General features: G+C 53.9%; 2 protein-coding genes across 14 annotated transcripts in view; one reads left to right on the top strand and one right to left on the bottom strand.

The window, feature by feature from the left end:
- STKLD1 (serine/threonine kinase like domain containing 1) overlaps positions 1 to 5,607 on the bottom strand; it is a 22,492-nt gene extending 16,885 nt beyond the window's left edge. For 7 of the 11 annotated variants that reach the window (XM_070252041.1, XM_023629246.2, XM_070252043.1 and 4 more), the window contains exons 1-3: positions 5,242 to 5,607; positions 3,438 to 3,524; positions 353 to 397 (exon numbers count right to left, since the gene is read on the bottom strand). In XM_070252041.1, the coding sequence (XP_070108142.1) occupies positions 353 to 397; positions 3,438 to 3,524; positions 5,242 to 5,256 (147 nt within the window). In that variant the 5' untranslated portion in view covers positions 5,257 to 5,607. The remainder of the gene's footprint in view (positions 1 to 352; positions 398 to 3,437; positions 3,525 to 5,241) is intronic. The other 4 variants (XM_070252044.1, XM_070252047.1, XM_023629249.2 and 1 more) reach the window with 3 other exon arrangements.
- Positions 5,597 to 19,737, top strand: SURF4 (surfeit 4). 3 transcript variants are annotated; one of them, XM_070252058.1, is made up of 7 exons: positions 5,665 to 5,914; positions 6,589 to 6,670; positions 13,788 to 13,974; positions 14,682 to 14,758; positions 15,425 to 15,468; positions 15,986 to 16,172; positions 17,289 to 19,737. In XM_070252058.1, the coding sequence occupies exons 3-7, from the start codon at positions 13,869 to 13,871 to the stop codon at positions 17,553 to 17,555; spliced, it is 681 nt and encodes a 226-aa protein (XP_070108159.1). In that variant the 5' UTR covers positions 5,665 to 5,914; positions 6,589 to 6,670; positions 13,788 to 13,868; the 3' UTR covers positions 17,556 to 19,737. The 3 variants fall into 3 exon arrangements, with proteins under 3 accessions (XP_023485008.1, XP_070108159.1, XP_005605970.1); XM_005605913.4 differs by lacking the exons at positions 5,665 to 5,914; positions 6,589 to 6,670 and adding exons at positions 9,534 to 9,744; positions 9,898 to 9,964; XM_023629240.2 differs by lacking the exon at positions 6,589 to 6,670 and having other exon boundaries at positions 5,597 to 5,914.

Below are 19,737 nucleotides of genomic sequence, written 5' to 3'. Positions count from 1 at the left end.
TTCTGTATTTTCTAAATTTTCTACTGTAACTTATACTTTTATAGTCGAAGAAAAAACTCTTTTAAAAGATGGTTATTGGTGGATTAGCCTAGGGGTCTGGCCAACATATGAACTTTATCTTCTCTGAGAACATATATTCTAAGTTGTCTGCACCTGGATTTAGAAATTATTGTTTTGGACACAGACTCCCTTTAGGACCTGGGGGCTTCTGGCTTCACAGCTGGGGCAAGAACTGGTTTTGACCCTCGATGCCTCCACCCAGACTTCTACCCAGTCACTCCCCAGGAGGGGACAGAACAGTCTCCATGTGTTCTGCCTCATGTCCTCTAGAGAGGGAGCCACCCAGAGCTACCTCCTCCAGGGCCTTGTTGGCGTGATGCTCGTCAATGCAGTTCACCTGTAGGGGCACAAAAGGACTAGCTCAGTAAACATGCAGTAAACCACCACCACCACTATCACCATTACCATCACCATCATCACCATCACCACCATCATCATCACCACCACCATCACTACCACTACCACTACCACCACTGTCACCATCATCACCGCCTACATCACCACCACCACCACCAACACCACTACTATTACCACCATCACCACCACCATCATCAGCACCACCACCGTCACCATCATCACCACCTACATCACCACCGCCACCAACACCACTACTATTACCACCATCACCACCACCATCATCAGCACCACCACCGTCACCATCATCACCACCTACATCACCACCGCCACCAACACCACTACTATTACCACCATCACCACCACCATCATCAACACCACCACCATCACCAACACCACCAACACCACCATCACCATCACCAATACCACCACCATCATCATCATCATTATCATCCCCACCACCACTATCACCATCATCACCACCACAACCATCATCACCACCACAAACAATACCAACACCACCACCACCATCACCATCACCATCATCACCACCACCATCATCATCATCACCATCATTATTCACCAGGAGTGCCAGGCTTCTACCATTCATGCCCCACCATATGGCACCAGATGGAGCCTGGAGATGTTCCTAAGGCAGGGATCCAAAAATACTCTGAGCAATGAGAGCATCTTTGCTCCTGTTGCAAGGATAAGTTTAGAATAGCATAATATAAACTTCAAGGAATCATTAGAGGATCCATTTTCAGATCATCTTGAAAGAAGGGAAGAAAATAATATGTTGCCTCCAGAGCCAAACAGCGCTGCTCTGGTCAGCAAAGCATCAACCTCACCACTTCATTCCTTATCTGAATCAAGAAGATTGTCCCTGTCACTGAATGTGGGGCTGTGGGGAAATGCACGGAAGAGGGAAGGGGGGTGGTAATGGCAGCACTGAGCTTTGAGTCTGCAACACGCTTTGTGGCAAAGACTGTGGGTACATACTATCACTTCATCTGATACTGGATCCTAACCTGGACCTTCTGCTCACACCACCTACAAATGAAGAACCCTTGTAAGTGGGGTGATCTTAGATGAAGATGCAGAGTTGGTGGATTACTCGCAGATGCAGGGGAAGGCCCCAGACACAGCAGCACAGTGAGTGTGCCTGTCTCCCCTCCTTCCACTTCAGGGGGCTCATGCTTTGGTGAATTTGTCCAAAACATACTGAAAGCCTTAAAAATGTCACGTCTTTCAACCTAGAAATCCCACCCCTAGGAATTCATCCCAAGAATATCATGGATCTTCAAAAAAATTAACGCTAAGTTGTTTATCAGAGTTGTTTATACAGAGTGAAAAATCGAGAACAAGCTAAGCCCTTACTGCCCATCAGGGGCTGGGTTGTGTCAGTTACAGCATATCAAGCAGATTGGGGCCGTGCAGCCACCAGAGCCAGGAGAGGGAGAAGCTGTGTCAGCAGCACAAAATGATGTTCACAACACGCTAAGTGGGAAAAAGTATGTATCAATCTCAACAGTATTCTTGTAAAAACAAAGTAGTTTATAAATACTTAGAAAAAAGACTGGAAGGATACACAAACCACTACCTGCACTTCGCTCCCATTTTTTTTGTTGTTGTTTTAGAAAGATTGACTGGCTTTTAAAAAAGCTCCTTGACTGCTCAGAAGGTAATCAGCCGTCCTGCCCCACTGGCCTGTGAGACGATGGGGCCGGCCCCACGGCCAGCCAGCCACAGAGTAAGAGGGGGGTAAGGACTCCAGGCCAGGACTTGGGGAGAGTCTGCTGAGCTGCTGCACAGGCTGTGGCCACCAACAGGGCTCTTCCCCGGCATGTCAGCCCCCATCCTGTTGTATCCTGGCCATCACCACACACCACAAGGGGGGGCCAGGGAATCTTTTAGGACCACTCTCTTCCTCCAGACCCTCTGTTCATCTATACCACCCTGGCTTGGACACACAAAGAGCTGTCCCCCTGCAGCTCTTTTGTATCCTATCCTGCTGTTCCAGCCCTGGTGAACAGGTGGTGGAAGAGTCCAGGGCCCGGTGTCCTGCCCTTAGCCCTGTGTGACCTTGAGCAAGTCCCTGCCTCCCCTCCCTGGGCCTGGCTCCCCTTTGATAAAATTGGTGGCCCCCAGTGAGGTGGCCTGCATTCAAATTGTCTCAGGAATTATGTGATGCTGGCTGGTCTGCAGCCTCCCCAAGCCTTCCCATCCTTGGCTGTAAAGCAGGGTCGTGATTCCTGCTTTGCAAGTTTGATGGAGATCAAAGGAGATGACGCCTGGCATAAAGTATGCACTGAATAAATGGAAGGGTGAAAATTAACAAAAGAAACCTCAACTAAAACTGGAGTCCGGAAGGCCTGTTGAGGAAGCTCACACACCATATTCTCGTCATTTATCCCAAACAGGAAAAGACATACCTTGAGTCTCCAACAGGAAGGTGTCTCTACTTTACTACCTATGCAGGAGGAAGGAAGATTTTCTTCTTGCCCAGCAACAAGCCCAGCCAATGGAAAACATGGCAGCTCAGCCAATGAGAAGCTGTCATCACCCTGAACTCTTACTTTCCTCCAATGAATTTTCACTTTTCCTTTGCTAATAACTTCCTTGCCCCACCCTCCTTTCTATAAAAGCCTTCCATGTTGTATAATTCCTCATTTCTCTCTGCTTGCTACTTGAGATGCCCGATTCATGAATTATTTGATAAAGCCAATTAGATCTTCAAATTTACTCAGTTGAATTTTGTTTTTTAACAGGAGGTATGCCTGTGGTTGTTCTCAGAGTAAAAATGAACAATCCTCCTCCATCAAGGTGAGAGAGTCAGATGTTTGGGGAAGGCTGAGTAGCCTCACGTCGCTCCCCACGTCTACCCTCAAGCGGATTTGCCTCTGTGACAGCTGGTGGAAAGGAATCCAGCTGTTGCATCAGGAAGCCTTTCTCTAACGTGTGGATGATGAGTGTATGTTGGAGAACTAGCCTCACTGGGTGCCACAGGCGTGGCCTCTTACCTGCTTTATCACACGCTTTTCTTTCGTTTCTGTCTCCTCTACCACCAGGTTCACCCCCAAGGCCCCAGGATTCAGCTGGTCCAAAATCTACCAGTAAGAGAGAGAGAAGCTTTCAGGAAATGCACACAGCTCTTCACTTTCCAAGCGTGCCCAACTCCAACGCCTTTTCTGGTCCTAACTCCCCTGCAGGTTGGCGGAGCATGCATCTCCGCCCTGTTCTGCAGATGAAGCAAATGCCCAGGAGGCTGAGAGGCCCTTTGAAAGTGGGACTGAGCCCATCTCTTTGGGGCCAAATCTGGAGCTCTTTCCACCACCCCATGCCCCTCCTCCAGTCTGCAACAAAGACCAGCAGGCATCCAAGAGCCAGCACATCTTTGGGGCGGAGGATTTGTTCACTCTCTCCAGCCCTCTATGATCCCAGCTTGCAGCATCCACCTCCAAATTGGGCATCCAAACAAGAAAGTAAGTGGGCCATAATTGGTGCAATCATAGGCAGCCCTGCGTGAGCCTAGCACTGTGCCAAGCAATTTACAGCCACCTCATGTGGTTGGCACTATTGCTATCTCCATGTTCACAATGGAGGAAACTGAGGCACAGGGAGCTAGGTCCTTGTCTGAGGCTACAGCACTAGTAACAGAGATGGCCTAGATTCGACTGGAACTCTGGGGTCTGACTCCGGAGCCTGTGCATTGAGCGACAAAACCTGCAGAGAGGTGGCCATCATGCCAGAACTCTGCATAGGGAGGCCAAGGACTGTGGGGTGAGGGTGGATGATTGGATTACATTTATCAGAGACTGGAGGAAGGGGGGCAGGATGCAGAGGAAGGTTATGTAAGGGATGGAACCCTGAATCCAGGGGCTCTTGAAAAGTCTTAGGATTCTGTAATCCAGCCCCTTTGGGCAGCCCGAATCCTGCTCAGGGAATATCAGGACAATGTCCTCAGCAGCTTAAGCTGGTGAAAGAAGGCGCATGCTTAGGTTCTCTTAGGTGGCAAATTAAACAGTAAAACGCACCCATGTCTCAGATCAAGTCTATTTTTTTTTTCCTGAAAAGGTAACTTTGCTTTTAAAATTCTTTGGCCACCAGACACTCATCCGCTTTACCACTGGCTGACTTCCCCACAGACCTCCCACACAAAAGGAATTCTCGCAAAGTGAGAAAAATCTAATTTACAAATTATTTTCAAATTAATGAAATTTTTTACAAAGACAATCTAACATTTAATAAAGTTGACATATTACGCGTAGAAACATTTAATTAAACATTTATTTTTACTTTGCAGATGTCCTTTTGTTTTGTGAATTTTTCAAGTCCTAAACATCTTCACAGGCCCTGGACAAGGCTTAGGTCCCCCTACCAGGTACTAACGGGCGTTTGAGGAGTTTGGGGGCTCTTGATTCAGAATTCTGGATGTTGTAGGGTGTCCTGGCCCCGTGGCCCTGAGCACATGGGCGAGAAGGATGGAGGTGTCTCTACCCTCAAATATTCAGACAGACAGATGTGCTTAATTTCGTCCATCATTTTAGAGAGGGGGAAACTGAAGCCCAGAAAGGCAACGAGCACCCAGGAGGTCACTTTTGGAGGACCCGAGGTCACCCTACTAGCTGGAAGCAGACACTGGCCAGAACACAGGTCCCGTGCTTCCCTGGGGTCGGACCTGGCCGCTGGCTGCCCGTCCCAGGGGCTGTGACCGTTAAACCTGGAGGGGGCTGGAGGTGGTGGCAAAAGGTCCAGATCCCGGGTTCGCCCCTGACCGTCGGCCCCTCGCCGCTCCCGCCTCCCCGCCAGGGGACAACGCGGCACCTGGTATTTTTCCATAGTGTATGGAGGGGGACTCCCGGCCTCTCTCTTCCTCCGCTGGGCGGTGGGGGTGCGCCCCTAGCCGGTGCCGGCAGAGGGACCCCCTATTGAGCATGCTCAGGAGGGATCGCGTCCGGGTAAGCATCCCATCCCCCACCCCGAGAGCGACCCTCAGCCCCAGGTGTGTCTGCCTGGCCCCGGGACCCTCCCTGCCCGAACGTTGTCCCCTGGAACACCCGCGCGTCCCTCCGGACAGCGGGCCCTCAGGACCTGGCCGCCTTAAAGCGCGTGATGGGCGGAGCCTCGAGCGCGGCGGGCGGGGCCGGAGCCCAGGGGGCGGGGCAGGAGCGCGGCGGGCGGGGCCAGAGCGTGAGGTGGGCGGGACCGGAGAACGCGGCGGGTGAGGCGGCGGTGGCGGCGGGCGGTGCGCGGCCCTTTTAAGGCGCGGCCGGGGCGGTCCCGGCGGCGCGGCCCCTTTAAGGCTTGGCCTACGTGGCAGCCACCGGAGCCGCCGACGCGGAGCGAGGCCGGGCGCCGGGCACTTCCTGTGGAGGCCGCAGCGGGCGCGGGCGCCGACGGGCGGAGCGCCGAGCGAGTGAGCGAGCGAGCCGAGTCTCCCGCCGCCGCCATGGGCCACAACGACCTGATGGGCACGGCCGAGGACTTCGCCGACCAGGTGCGGCCTGCGGGCCCGGCCGGGCCCTCCCTCGGCCCCCTCCCCCGAACCCCCTCCCCCAAGACCCCTCTCTCCGGAGCCCCCTTCCCCGAACCCCCCAGGACCCCCTACCCCGACCGCCACCCGGGCCCCGACCGGCCCGCACCCCGGCCCCGGCTCCGGCCCCCGCCCGCAGGCCGTCCGAGGCCTGGGCCGAGCCCTCCCCCTCCCGCTGCCCCGAGGGATCGCGCCCCCTCCCCCCCCCCCGGAGGTGCTCCCTGCTGGGCTCGTGGGCCGGCCCGGGGCACCCCCAGACCCGGGCTGCAGGCCCCGCCTGCCTGGTCGCCGCTCCCCCATCAGAGCTGGGCTGTGTTCTGGGCCCCCCGCTCGGTGCGCCCCGGCCCCCAGCCCGGCCTGGGCCCTCCTGGGGGATGAGGGGTTGAGGGGCTGCCTCCTGAGAAGGCGGCCAGAGTCTTGGGGTGCTTGAGGAGCGTCCTCGCCATTCTGAAATGTTGGGGTGCTCCCACACGCTCTTCCTTTTACTGGGCACTCTTAGGAGGCGGGGTGGGGAGCTCTGATCCTGGACAGGGGTTGATCAGACTGGAGGCCTGGGGGTCCTCCCAGAGGAGAGGGGGCGCCCTGGTATGCCCCCCAACGGCAGAAAGCCACAGCACTTTTTGTTTTCTCTTTCCCAGATGTTGGACTCATGGGGTCCCTTTGACCCTCCCTGCGTTTTCTCTCCCTCTTTGGACTCTGCCCTGGGACTGAATTGAATGGGTATTTATCTGTACACAAATCTGGGAGGAGGGGAAGCCTATCTTCTTGGGGTTTTTTGCTTCCAGAAGTGTACAGGTGGCATTCTGAGCGACAGGGAAGCCCTGGAAACAGGTGGTTGAGTCATTGTTAAAGGTATTCAAAAACTAGATGGACAGAATCATCCTGGAAAGAGGAGAGGACAGAGCTCCAAACTCTCTTTTGGTTGAACTTGGCAAAAAGACTTGGTGATAGTTATTTAGCTGTGTGCCTTTTACTTCTAAGAGTATCCCGTTATGTCTACAGATTAGCAGCCTTATCCCTGCAGGCAGGTCGGTCTGGCCCAGCTGCAGGTCTTTCCTTGGTTCATTTCATGTGCTTGTGGCTTTGCCTGAGTTCAATGTAATGAGGTTAAATTTTTAATTTTTATGGGGGTGCTGTTGAGTCATCATACTCCGAGGCTGGGCTTACTGGAAAGCGTGTGTGTGTTTGTGTTTGTGACTTGAAAAAATGAGTATTTTCTAATGAGTTATTGGTGAACGAGATTTTCTCTTGTTCCCCTTGAGGGGTGATGTCTTTTTGTGTGGCCTCAGAATTGGGTTCTCAGTGCACCACCTTCCTCTGGGCTAATACTTTAAAACCAGTTTGAGAGGAAAAAAGTCTATCAGCTTGAAGAAATAGTTTTCCTAAGGTCGTGATTTTGTGTTTACAGACGCAATTTAAAAGTTCGTATTGAAAGCTCTCAAGAACCAAGTAGGTCTTCTTTGTTTGTTAGTTTTCATTGACATAATTTTAGTGACCCAATTTTATTTCCCCAAGTAGCAACTCTCTAAGATGATGGCTCCTTTCAGCCGAGGGAGCCATGAGAGCTACATATACTTGCTCTTCGGCCTAGAAAACCCTGGTTTTGCAAGTGAATTTCATAACCAAATCTAGATAAAATGTCTCCAGGCAGACTGCGGCCAACTGTCAAATGATAAACTCTCCGACTGAAAAAAAGTTCACAATCTCATGTAAAGTTCATGTAATCGTCCCTTCTTCTTCTCCATTCATTTTGTGTGTTTTAAGTGAAAGAAGCAGAATCTTGGAACTGGGAAGACCCTTGGGGGACACAGGGTCGGCCTGCACCAAGTTACCGTGGGGAAGGAAGGCGAGGCCTGCTGAGGCTCGCGGACTGGCCTGGGGCCACGGCGCTGGGAGACAACCCAGGCCTGACCTCGCGGCCAGTGCCACAGACAGCGTGCTGCTCAGGCCTGGTGCTCCTCTTCTGGCACAGATGGAGGGGCAAGCACTCTCACTGTAAAAGGGCATGCTGCCTAAAACACACAAAACCAGCGCTGGCTGTGCCGTGTCTGTCAGGCAGCGCAGGTTCCTGCTGCCAGTTTGTCTGCACCAGGGCCACCTTGGAGGTGGCAGAGGATGTCAGCAGACACTTTACACGTCCCTTTGTGGGCAACTCGGGAGGGCATCGGTCCTCGTGCTCTTCACAGCCCAAGTTAGGAGCCCTCCTTCCACAGGCAGCTTGGCGCAGGAGGAAGACACGGGCAGATAATGGGTGCAGAGCCAGAGTGACAGCTTCCTGTGGACAAAACCTGGCCAAGCTGGCGTGGCGCTTTTGTTTTTGACATTTATCTACATAATATTAAAACAAAGCTGCCAATAATGAAGGTGCTGAGCATCCAGGCTTTTAAAATGAAAATTATCTAATTTGGAGGGAATGGGGAAAGATCATCGAAGTCACTGATCAGATAATCTGACAGGTCCATTTTTTCTAACCTTCAGAAAACAAAAGCAAAAATGAAGTGACAGGATTTGACCAGAAAGTCTGGGCTGCTGAGGGCAGGACTTAAAAAGGCCTGTGCATCCTTGAATGGTTGTGACAATAAGACTGAACCTTTAATGTGCCAGCACTGGACCTGGTCCCCCAGTCACCCTCCGGACCGTGTGAGGTTGGCCACAGCGTCTGCACCTGCGATGCCAGGAGGGAGGTTCGCTGTGGTCTTGCACGGCACGTGGCGGGCTGAAGTTCTGAGCCCATGTCTCGGTACCCCACAGGCTGGGCCCCTGGCTGCGTGGCCATGCTGCAGCCTTTCCTTCAGGCCTGCAGAGGCGAGAGCACGGGGTACGCCGTCAGAGGGAAAGGCTCCTCCCGAGCTGCGTCTCTGGCATCAAACCCCTTGCCTTGGGCAGCCAGGGACAGTGTCCTGCTCCCTGGAAGCCAGGCGCTGGGGAAACTGCTGAGAGTGCTCTCTGTGGGCGCTCGGCATTCGGAAGCCATCTGAGAGCGGGGCGGAAGGGGCCAGGGACCAATCAACTCAGCAATCCAAAGTTACGTCTGTGCTCTGCAGCTGGCTCTCACTGCCAGTCTGCACGCTGTTGCTTCCCCGCACATTTACCCCGGTAAATAGGAGTGTTAGCACTTAATGGGTTCTGCCTGCTGGCTCATCACTAAGGTGACAGATAAGCTGTGTGGGGCCTTGCTCTCCAGTGTGGCCTTTGGTATTTTTACCTGTCCTTTCGCATGACAGAGCAAGTCCTGGGAGCTGTCACCCCCAGGAGCTCCCTTGGCCTCTGGTCTCATGTTGGGTAGGTCGGATGGCCCTGACAGGCACTGAACCAGGCTCTGTAGCCACAGGTGTGAGGACTCTGGGTTAACGGCACGTGGGTGTGGGTAGGGTTCCGGTGACAGTGGAGGGTTCTGAGCATTTTCCTCTTGTTCCTCTGCTCTGTCACCCCTGCCCCCTTGAAGGGCTGCTTGCCCTGCGCCCCGGGTGGGGAGAGAGGGCACAGAGGAGCTGACTCACCCGTCCCTGCTTGCCGGGCTGCGCAGCAGGTTAAGGGAAGCCGCGCCTCTTCTGGGGAGTGGGGTGGAGACGCGGAGGAGACTGTGGTTAGCGAGGCTTCTCCCGGAAGGTGAGGCGCAGCCGTGTCCTCTTCCGTGGGGCCCGTTGCTGCTCTCCTGCGGTTAGGCCCCTTGTCACACAGGGGTTCTTAGTAGAGCCAGCCAAGCCGTCTCTGCAGCTTACCTTGAGGGGCAGCGTGAAGCTACAGCAGCCCCCAGGGAGACTTGGAGTTCTGCGTCCTGTGGATGCACACGTGTGAGTCACTGAAGCCTTGCACCAGCCCCGACTCAGCCTGATGTGAGGGAAGTCCCCAGTTCCTGGGATGTGTGCACTTGAGCTGGCCCTTGAGAAGGGCAGGCCCAGTCCTCGGTGGTCAAGGGAGCTGAGCTGCCTTTTTCTCTTGCTCAGAGTTCTCATTAACCAAGCCCTGCAGACTGCTTTCCTCAGTTCCTCTTGTCTGGGATGCTAAGAGAAGGTAGGTTTTTCTGTGGTGTGCTGTGTGACATGGTCATTGTATTCCCAGTTACATCTCAGCATGGGTGTGATTATGTCTCTTAAATCCCCTTCAGTTCTTTAAAATAATAACCCTTGTAGACAGATCTCAGCTTTCCATATTTCTCAAGTTGCTCAGATGCTGTCACTGCTTGTGATGTGGATCATCTTGACTGTGAGGTCCTCTGAGGTTCCCTTGGGAGGCCTGCCCCATAGAGTGACTGACCATGTCCTCGCCACCTCCTGCAGGCCCCTCACTCGGCGTCTCCTCCACGTGTCTCCCGCGAGTGGCAGTCGTGGGCGGTGTGCTCGCAGCGGGCATAGGCGGCAGGCAGCCCCCCGCCCCCAGGGCCCGTGGCGCGTGCCAGATGCTGGTGTAGCTCCAGCGCCTGGCAGGTGGCTGTTCCTGGCCCTCAGGCGCACCTGGATGCCTGATTCGGGGGCTCTTCTGTCCTGAGGAGACACTGGCTTTGGGACGCTGTCTAAAGTGGCATGTTGTGGCTTCAGTGGCCAAGTCTGAACCGTTGTGACCAAAACGCATTTAGGGAATAAGATGAAACTTGGGCCGGGTCTCGCGTTATTAAACAGATTTTTTCTTTTGTGTTCAGTCCACATAGATGCTCATTAGAGGTGGCTGGTTTAAAAGGCTCTGGGCCGGCCTGATTTATCAAACAGTCCACCTGATACCTAGCCCACATTTGACTTGGAAAATCAGGTACCTGCTTAGTTCAGAGTACAAATCCCGTCTGTCTCGTGGGCATGTCTGCACGGGAGGGAGGGGTGACTTACCCATCTGAAGGCAAGATTCTCTCTGTTGCTCTTTAATCCTCTTGACCCAGACGCTCAAATTAAGAGCACAGACTCATTGCGGAGGCTTTTGAACACCCAGCCGGCTCGCGGGCTGCGCTGCAGAGCAAATGAGTGTGTTCACCGAGCTGCTTTTAGCTGAGGTGGCGTAGACCACAGCTCCGTGGGCCCGGGCTTGTTTGCTCCACTCTGGTGAGCACAGCCATGGGGCAGACTTGGGAGTGAGCAGCTCCCAGCGCCAATTTGGAGGCAAGTCAGAACACCGCCGCCGCCTGTCTCTGCACTGCCTTTTGGGGTCACCCTCCCCCGGGAGTCCTGCCCTGGCTCCAGTCTCTGAGTCTGCAGCATCCTGTGCAGCTCTGCCACCCTCGCTGTTGCTTCTCCCCAAGTGTAGACATCCAGGCAAGGCCTGGTTATTGCCAGGGTCTCTCGGCTGGGCCCCGGCACTAAGGCCATCACATTCGAGCCAAGGAGGTGGCTTTCTCCTCATCGAATGGGGTGATGACACCGCTGCTGGGCGTGTCAAAGCATTTGGGCCGTGAGGCAGAAATGGGAGGCTGTGTGGCATCAGCTGTCCCAGGATGTCCTAATCTGATGCACGAGTGTGTGTTCACACCGAGTGTGCGTACTTCCTGTGTTTGTCTCTGCATGGACTCCAGAATTCATGTAGGAATATTGAGGACCTCTTTATTTTGAAACAAGGTCCTTTCTCCTTCCCTTTTCTCCTCTGCTTATTAAAGTTGGAAAAAATCTCAACAACCGTTAATCCAGCTGTCCTCACTTTGTAGAAGGAGAGCAGAGACCCCCAAAGGTAACTCAGCTTGCCCTCAGTCACACAGCGCACTGGCTGGTGGGTGTCAGAGCCAGGGCGAGAGCATGGGGCCTCCACCTCAGCCTGTGTGTCAGCTCTTGTACCCACCTGGTTGACTGGGCATCAGTCTGTCTCTCATTGTGCCGTCTGCCACCCACCGCTTCAGTAGGGGTCAAGGCACAGAATCCACACCTTTGGCCTCTAGCTCAATGGATTTGAAGAGAATGACTCCTGGCTTGTAATCTCTTCCTCCCTCCAGGAGAGCCAGTCTCATCAGAGGGGGAGGGGCGTTCTCTGTGCTGACTGAGCCAAAGGAGAGGAACTAAAGGTTTATCTAAATAACCAGGGGCCAGCCCAGGGGCGTAGCGGTTAAGCGGGCAGGTTCCGCTTTGGAGGCCCGGGGTTCAACGGTTTGACCCCAGGTGCAGACATGGCACTGCTTGGCAAGCCATGCTGTGGTAGGCGTCCCACATATAAAGTGGAGGAAGATGGGCACAGATGTTAGCTCAGGGCCAGTCTTCCTCAGCGAAAAAAAAAGAGGATTGGCAGCAGTTAGCTCAGGGCTAATCTTCCTCAAAAAAAAAGAAAAAAAGATTAAATAACCAGAGGCTCAGTAACCATGACCGACAGCTTCAGCAGTTTCTAGGACTTTAAAGAAACTTTTCAAAATGCCAAAAATTAAGAACCAGTCTTAAATATGCCTTCATTTATTCCAGCAATAGGTTTAATCAGCCCTAAAAGGGATTGTGACATTGATTTGACTGTCTCACGATGCCCTTTAGACTCTCGTGTCCTGACACATCACTCACGTGAGGGGTCCTGGTCTTCCTCAGAGGTCGTCTGTGTCCTCAGGTATCGCAGGATTGCCTTCCCTTTGTATCTCAGCTGTGAGTGATTGGTAAGAGAAGGTGCGTGGGGTACGCCAGAAGGACATTTGTCCCTCAGTTTGACCTGAATATTTGTCTCGTAATAAGGCCATCAGAAATGGCTGAATTCGCTGGAGCAGGAGGACGTTGTCCGTGCGCTTTTCCCTCTGACGTTTGCCAGGGATTTCTCATGCTGGAGTTTCATTGCTGTTGAAACAGCTGTCCATCCCATTTGTTCGCCTGGTTTTCATTTGCTTTGGGCTGCACGGGTTTTTAAAAACTCCCAGAGCTTCCTAGCCATCAGCCACACCAGCTCCCTGTGTTGCTCACAGCTGTTGAACACACGCAGTTGCCTGAGTGCGATCTTGAGTTTCCGGAGGGGAACTCTGTGGGGCTGGGAGATGCACTGTCATTCCTGCCTGCACACACGTGCTGGCCAGGGCCTGGCCTGTCCTCTCGCTGCTCTGGATATTTTGGATAAGTGCGAACATGTGAGCTTACCGTTTGGCCAACCCCAAGGCCCTCTGGGCTTGGGACCCCGGCTGTCACCTAAGTGGACCATTGTCTCAAGAGAGTGCCCAGCCCTGTTCCATCTGGAGGGGCCCTGAGCATCACTGGGTGGCTGGGAGGCCACAGGCTCAGGCGTGTGTGACCAGCGGGCCGCATCGGCGCAGCTCTGGGTGAGCCCTCTCCGCTCGGCTGCAGTTTGCCCGTTATAAAATGAGAGGCTGGACTAGATCGAGGCTTCTCAATGGGGGCAGGCGATTTTGTCCCTCAGGGCACATGCAGCAGTGTCTGGAGGCGTTTTTGGTTGTCACAGTTGGAGGGCACTGCTGATAGCGTCTAGTGGGTAGAGGCCAGGGATGACGCTAAACACCCTTGGGTGCAAGACACCCCCACGATAAAGACTGCCCCGGGCCCAAGTGCAGGTGTGCCACGGTGGAGAAACTCTGGACTAGGTGATCTCAGAGGGCCTCTTCAGCCTGTCATGCAGTGATTCTGATTTGCTCACACCCTTGACTGAGCATAGACGCTGGGTGTCTTGTGGCAATTCCATGTTTGACAACTGCAGATGCCTCCTACGCGTCTGCTGAGATCATAGGAGAGTGTCATGTCTGTCGCCTTGTGGGGTCTGAGCCGGACAGCCCAGCGCTGAGTCGTCCGTCTCCGGGACTGATGCTTGGGTTGTCATACATGCAGGCCTGCAGGGCGTGCTGGGAGCAGGTGCTGAGAGTGCCCCCGGGCCCTGCCCAGCAAGCGCCTGGCCAGGGTCTGGTGTCCCTGCGGCATCCTCCTTACCCAGGGGTTTCTGTGGCCTGCAGTTCCTCCGGGTCACGAAGCAGTACCTCCCTCACGTGGCGCGCCTCTGCCTGATCAGCACCTTCCTGGAGGACGGCATCCGCATGTGGTTCCAGTGGAGCGAGCAGCGGGACTACATCGACAGCACCTGGAACTGTGGCTACCTGCTGGCCTCCTCCTTCGTGTTCCTCAACTTGCTTGGACAGCTGAGTGAGTGGCCCTGTGTCAACCCCACGGCCAAAGTGCCGACCATTAGAGGTGGGGAGGCTGCGTTTGAGCTGGAGGTCTCCTGGGACAGTTGTCTGCTCCCCTTGCCTCCTTTCCAGGGCAGCCTGCCAGGCCTGGGCGTTGGTTCTGCAAGCATCTGGGTGGTGCTGTGTGTTCAGCCCTGGGCTAAGGATACAGTCCCTGCTTTTAAGGGCCTGGAGCAGGAGATGGTGGCCACTGGGCGACCTGGCTGGGCCAGTGTGGGGCCCAGGCAGCCAAAAAGAGAGGTTTCTGGGAAGTATCAATAGAGGTGAACAGGACGGAGAGCGTTAGGCTGGCACGTGGCACGTGTTGGCCTCGTTGTCCTGCTCTTGACCACCGTCTTCTGGTGGCAGTCCCCCCTCCTGTACACATGGGGCAGGAAGGGGACTTGCGCTTCTCAGCCGTCCTGAAGCTCTCCACAGCAGAGCCTCTGACGGACAGCCCACTCTGGGAGATGGCCCGTTCTCTGCAGCAAGGGATCCACTTAGAAGCCCAGTGCTTTTGATACGTCAGGTCCGGTTGACTCTTGTGTGGTCGTGCCTATCGCTAGTTCTCCCAGAAGTTGCTTTTTGCTTGGGGTAGCCAGTTGGGCTGCTGCTGCACCAGAAGGCCAGGTGAGCTGCAGGTGCTGTGGCTGTGTCCCCTGACCTGTGCCCTCTCCTTTCCAGCTGGCTGCATCCTGGTGCTGAGCAGGAACTTCGTGCAGTACGCCTGCTTCGGGCTCTTCGGAATCATCGCGCTGCAGGTAGACACGGCGTGGTGGGGGCCTCGCTGTTCCTGCCTCCGGCTGGAGCAGAGCCGGAAAGGCATTGTGAGGACTCAGCATCTCGCCCCTGCGGTCCTCTGTGTCTCTGCCTGGAACCCATCTTCCCTTCTGAGAAATCACTCGATTTTCCTCAGGGCAAGCTCAGGAGAAGTGGGCAGCCAAGCGGGCTGGAGAGGATGGTGCCCAAGCAGGGGCCAAGCTCTGGGAACTGGGCCCACCTTTTGCCACTTCTCTGAGTTTCCTTTGACAAGGAGGCAAATCACAGGTTTGGCCACAGCCAGGAAACTATCTTGTTATCGTTTTACTTCATAAAGAAGAATACCCAGCCCTTCAGATGAAATGTTTAACGCATGACATTTCAGTCTAGATTGGTGGTGTCAGCCCACCGTGTTCTCCAAGCACCTGGGGCACAGCTGCCATCGAGCGGGTGCTTGATGAGCAGGGCCGGGGCCCCCCCTGCATGCTCTGGGACATGCGGAGCCGAGCTGCTGACCTTGCACCTGTCATCAGTGTCCTAACGTGGTTTTGTGTATCTTCTCTTCTCACTTATATTGGAAAAATTGCCTAATGCTATTAGTTCTATAGAAATAGAAATTCTTTTGAAAATGCTGGGACTCAAGTTTCTCTCTCCTGTGTTCCCTTCAGACAATTGCCTACAGCATTTTATGGGACTTGAAGTTTCTGATGAGGTAGGTGCGTCCTGGTTGGTGAGTTTAGTGTGCTTTCCTCATGTCTCTAAACTTTAGTAACTGTCGGTTGGAATAAACTTCTTTGGGTCCAAACTGCGCTTCTTAGACTCTGTAGTGGATACTGGCAGAACCTTGTCCGCCCCACCCAGGGCGCCTAGAGCACTAGTTAGAAAGCAGTCTCCTCTCCCGACTCCACGTTTCATGAGGTCAGGAGCGGGTCCCAGTGAAAACACGCTTGCTCACAGGCACCCAGCTGGTCCACAGTAAAGCCGAGACTAGGTCTGGATTCCACATGTGTTCAGATTCCCCGTCACGGTTTGGGGTGAGGACACACCTGTGTCTTCAGTCCTGTAAGGCTTTGTGTGGGTGTGACCTGGGTCTGTGCTCCTGTTGACTCAGGCCCGCCTGGTCCTGCTTGGAGCGTGGAGTGAGGGATGTGCTTGCGGCAGGGTGTCCCCATCTGGTCTGACGGGCACTTGTAGTGCCCCATGAGCCTTAGCGAATTTCTCTTCCTCAGGAACCTGGCTCTGGGAGGAGGCTTGTTGCTGCTCTTGGCGGAGTCCCGGTCTGAGGGGAAGAGCATGTTCGCGGGCGTCCCCACCATGCGCGAGAGCTCCCCCAAACAGTACATGCAGCTCGGAGGCAGGGTCCTGCTGGTCCTGATGTTCATGACCCTCCTTCACTTTGATGCCAGCTTCTTCTCGGTAAGTATTCCAGCTTGCTTACTCGATTCTGGTCTCCTGTCCTAGAACGGGTGCCGCCTCTCCCAGCTCTGCCCCCTCTCTTTCCTCGCTGTGTACTAAGCATAGCCAAGGGGCCACTGGAATGAGTTGGCTCAAAGGAAGCAAACCTTTTGATCCTATTAAAAGAAACAGAAGACTGTCAAGCTCTTGTATGCCAAGAAGCTGCCTTTCCGACAAATTAAGTCCCGAATTTCCCTGACCTCGCTGGAAGACCCTGGTGCCCAGTGTGCTGGCTCTCCAGGCTGTTGACCAAGATTCACTACAAAGATTCCTCTTATTCTTTCCTTCCTTCCATGTGTACCTTTTTCGTGTCCTTTTTTTTTTTTTTTGAGGAAGATTAGCCCTGAGCTAACTACTGCCAATCCTCCTCTTTTTGCTGAGGAAGACTGGCCCTGAGCTAATATCTATGCCCATCTTCCTCTACTTTATACGTGGGACGCCTACTACAGCATGGCTTTTGCCAAGTGGTGCCATGTCCGCACCCGAGATCCAAACCGGCAAACCCCGGGCTGCTGAGAAGTGGAACGTGCACACTTAACCGAACGTGCAAACTTAACTGCTGCACCACTGGGCTGGCCCGTTTCATGTACTTTTTGCATGCCAGGTATTGGGGTGCAGAGTTGAAGAAGGTTCTGTCCTGGACCCCAGGAGCTTACGGAGCATGTCTTTATCTGACTGCACCCTGGCCAGGCAGTGTTCCCAGGAGGGGCTCCTGGTGCTTGGGGAGGGGAGAGGTGGGTTCTGAGAAGCTCTGGGGAGTGTTGCTCTGGCTTAGAGGTCCACCAGCGTCTTGGTAGATCACAGCCTGTTAATTGGAGATTTGCTTTTCATCTTCTCCAGACCTTTTCTGCCTCAAAGTGCTGCTTTACCTGTTGCTCCCACCATTTCCCATTTTTATCCTCCACTTGTAATGCAGCCTCCAGCTGAAGCAGCCGCCTCTCCACACATCCCCTAGGTGCATACCCTGGCACAGATACTTCAGTGACACGGGGCAGGGGAACTTGCCTGTTGATAAAATACTCTATGTCTCTTCTTCCTCGCATTTACTTTGAATTTCTTACCTTTCAACCTACACAGATTCTCCAGAACATCGTGGGCACAGCTCTGATGATTTTAGTGGCCGTTGGTTTTAAGACCAAGCTGGCCGCTCTGACTCTTGTCGTCTGGCTGTTTGCCATCAACGTGTACTTCAACGCCTTCTGGACCATTCCCGTCTATAAGCCCATGCACGACTTCCTGAAGTACGACTTCTTCCAGACCATGTCAGTGATTGGAGGCTTGCTCCTGGTGGTGGCTCTGGGCCCTGGGGGCGTCTCCATGGATGAGAAGAAGAAAGAGTGGTAACAGACCCCTTCCCTGCCTGGCTAAGACCCGTAGCCGTCGAGGACTGGTTCGGGGTGGATTCGACAGAACTGCCAGCATTTATGTATCCTCTTCCCTTCCCTCCCTTGGTAAAGGCACAGATGTTTTGAGAACTTTATTTGCAGGCACCTGAAAATTGATGGCTAACTCTGCTCTGGACCCATCCCCTGGCATCTGAGCATTCAGAGCCGGCTGGCCGGTGGCACCTCCTCCCCACCAGTGAGGCCTCGGCTTCGAGGGGTGAGCAGTGTGGTGGCGTGGCCTCTCAGTCCTCTTTTGATTTCTCTTTTTTGGGGGGTGGGGGGTCTTCAAGCTGTACTGTGAGCAGGTACATCTGTGTATCATTCAAAGCAGTCTCCCTCTTTATTGTTTTTTTTAAAGTTTATGTTTTTAGCTAAAACTACTAAAAGATTTGGGATGGCCCAGCCAAACATGAAACACTGTCAAACTCCCTGGTTTAATACTGCACCAGTGGCTTCCACACTGTTTCTGCCCTGCGTTATAATATCTTATGGGGACAGCGAAAACCTGTGAGAGAAACCCAAAACCCAAGGAATGAGGCAGTATTAGAGGGGCAACTGAGGCTGCTGTTTATGGTAAAAGTCATTAATCAGAAAGTTGTCTTGGACTGGTGCATAATTTTTTATGGGGTAATACCCCGGGAGCTTTAGCGGCTCATGGTCTGGACGGAGGAGCTAGGAGTCCTCGGGGATGCCACCCAGAGCTCGCAGGGACCCGCACGCCGACCAGGGTCTGGCTGCATGCCTGCAAGTTGGTCTCGGCTGCTCCTGTGGGTCCAGCTTAGGAGGAGCAGCCACCAATGTGGGCAGGGCAGTGACGGCGGGCTCTCAGACCAGTTACCTCACACCTGACCTTTCCGCAGAGCCACGGCCGACACCGTGGGCAGAGCGCCGACCTGGCTGAGTGCCCCGCCTGGCTTTCCTTTGGCTGGAGGGATTTCTCCCAGGCTGCGCAGCCATGACTTACATTTTCACGAGGCTGTTGCTTGCTTAGATTGTCTGTTTGCTATGCTGAATGCAGCCCAAATTACTTTTTACAATTTGTGATGCCTTACCGATTGGATCTTTATGCTGTATTTAAAGTTTTCTAACATTGCCTTATACTGCGTTTCTCTTCTTGGGGGGTGTGAGTGCTTGTGGCTGTTCTCCACTCGTCTGCGTTGTAGCGGATGCCATGAGGGGAGAGTCGGAACATCTCTGCCTCCCACTAGTCCTGCGCCCAGATCCTTCTTGGGGGCAGACTGACTTGGTGAGGCTGACCAAACTCAGAATGGGGACTTCCTTGGAGCTGGTCTTCTCTGGTTTTGTCAGCTAGGTGTGCAAGCCTGGGGTCCGTCCCCGGGCCGCTGGGAGCCAGGGTGAGGCGGGGAGCCCCATGCCCTGGTTGGCTGCATACAGCAGGGCTGAGGCCAGCTTTGCCCACCAGTGCTCTTAGGACCCTCCCTGGCTCTGCACCCAGACCCCCTAATCTGAGGGGAGTGGTGGCGCACCTTTCAACACCCCACCTTGTGACCCAGCCCCAGTGGAGGCACCTCCCAAGACGTTCCTCAGCCCTCCCCCGAAGGCCTGCTTCCCTGCTCCCCTCGTATTTATAAGGTGAAGCAACGGCTTAAGGACAGAGGGCTTTTCTGTTTCACTCAATGCTCACTACGTGAAGGGCAGTTTCTGACTCAGTGTTTCCACCCCAGCAGGGCAGTCTCTTGGTCTACACCCCCTTCCCCATTAACACAGCCTCACAGCCCCGTGGAATGACACTCAGCCAACTCACAGTTTCTCTGTGGCACTGCTTTTGGCAGGGTACGGGTCCTCCTTGGCCCTGGCTCAGAAGACCTGTCGGTTTATGGAAACTCGGATTGACCCCAGGAGGCTGAGGGTCCCCACTGACAGTCACCCGGGATGCTGGAGGTTGTCCCCGCCTCCCCTGGCCTTGAGTGGGCTAGTGCCTGTGATGGGGGTAGATGCCTTTGTGGGGAGGAGAGAAGAATATGCTCTAATTGGTTTGGCAAAACAATTTCTGAAAATTTTTTTGCTTTATGTGGGAAATAGGTATAAATCTCATTTTATGCTGTATTTTATATCTTAGTTGTGTTTGAAACGTTTTGATTTTTGGAAACACATCAAAATAAATAATGGCATTTGTTGTA

Source organism: Equus caballus, chromosome 25 (genome assembly GCF_041296265.1).
Source record: "Equus caballus isolate H_3958 breed thoroughbred chromosome 25, TB-T2T, whole genome shotgun sequence".
Classification (NCBI taxonomy): domain Eukaryota; kingdom Metazoa; phylum Chordata; class Mammalia; order Perissodactyla; family Equidae; genus Equus; species Equus caballus.
This window is presented reverse-complemented; position numbering and strand designations above follow the sequence as displayed.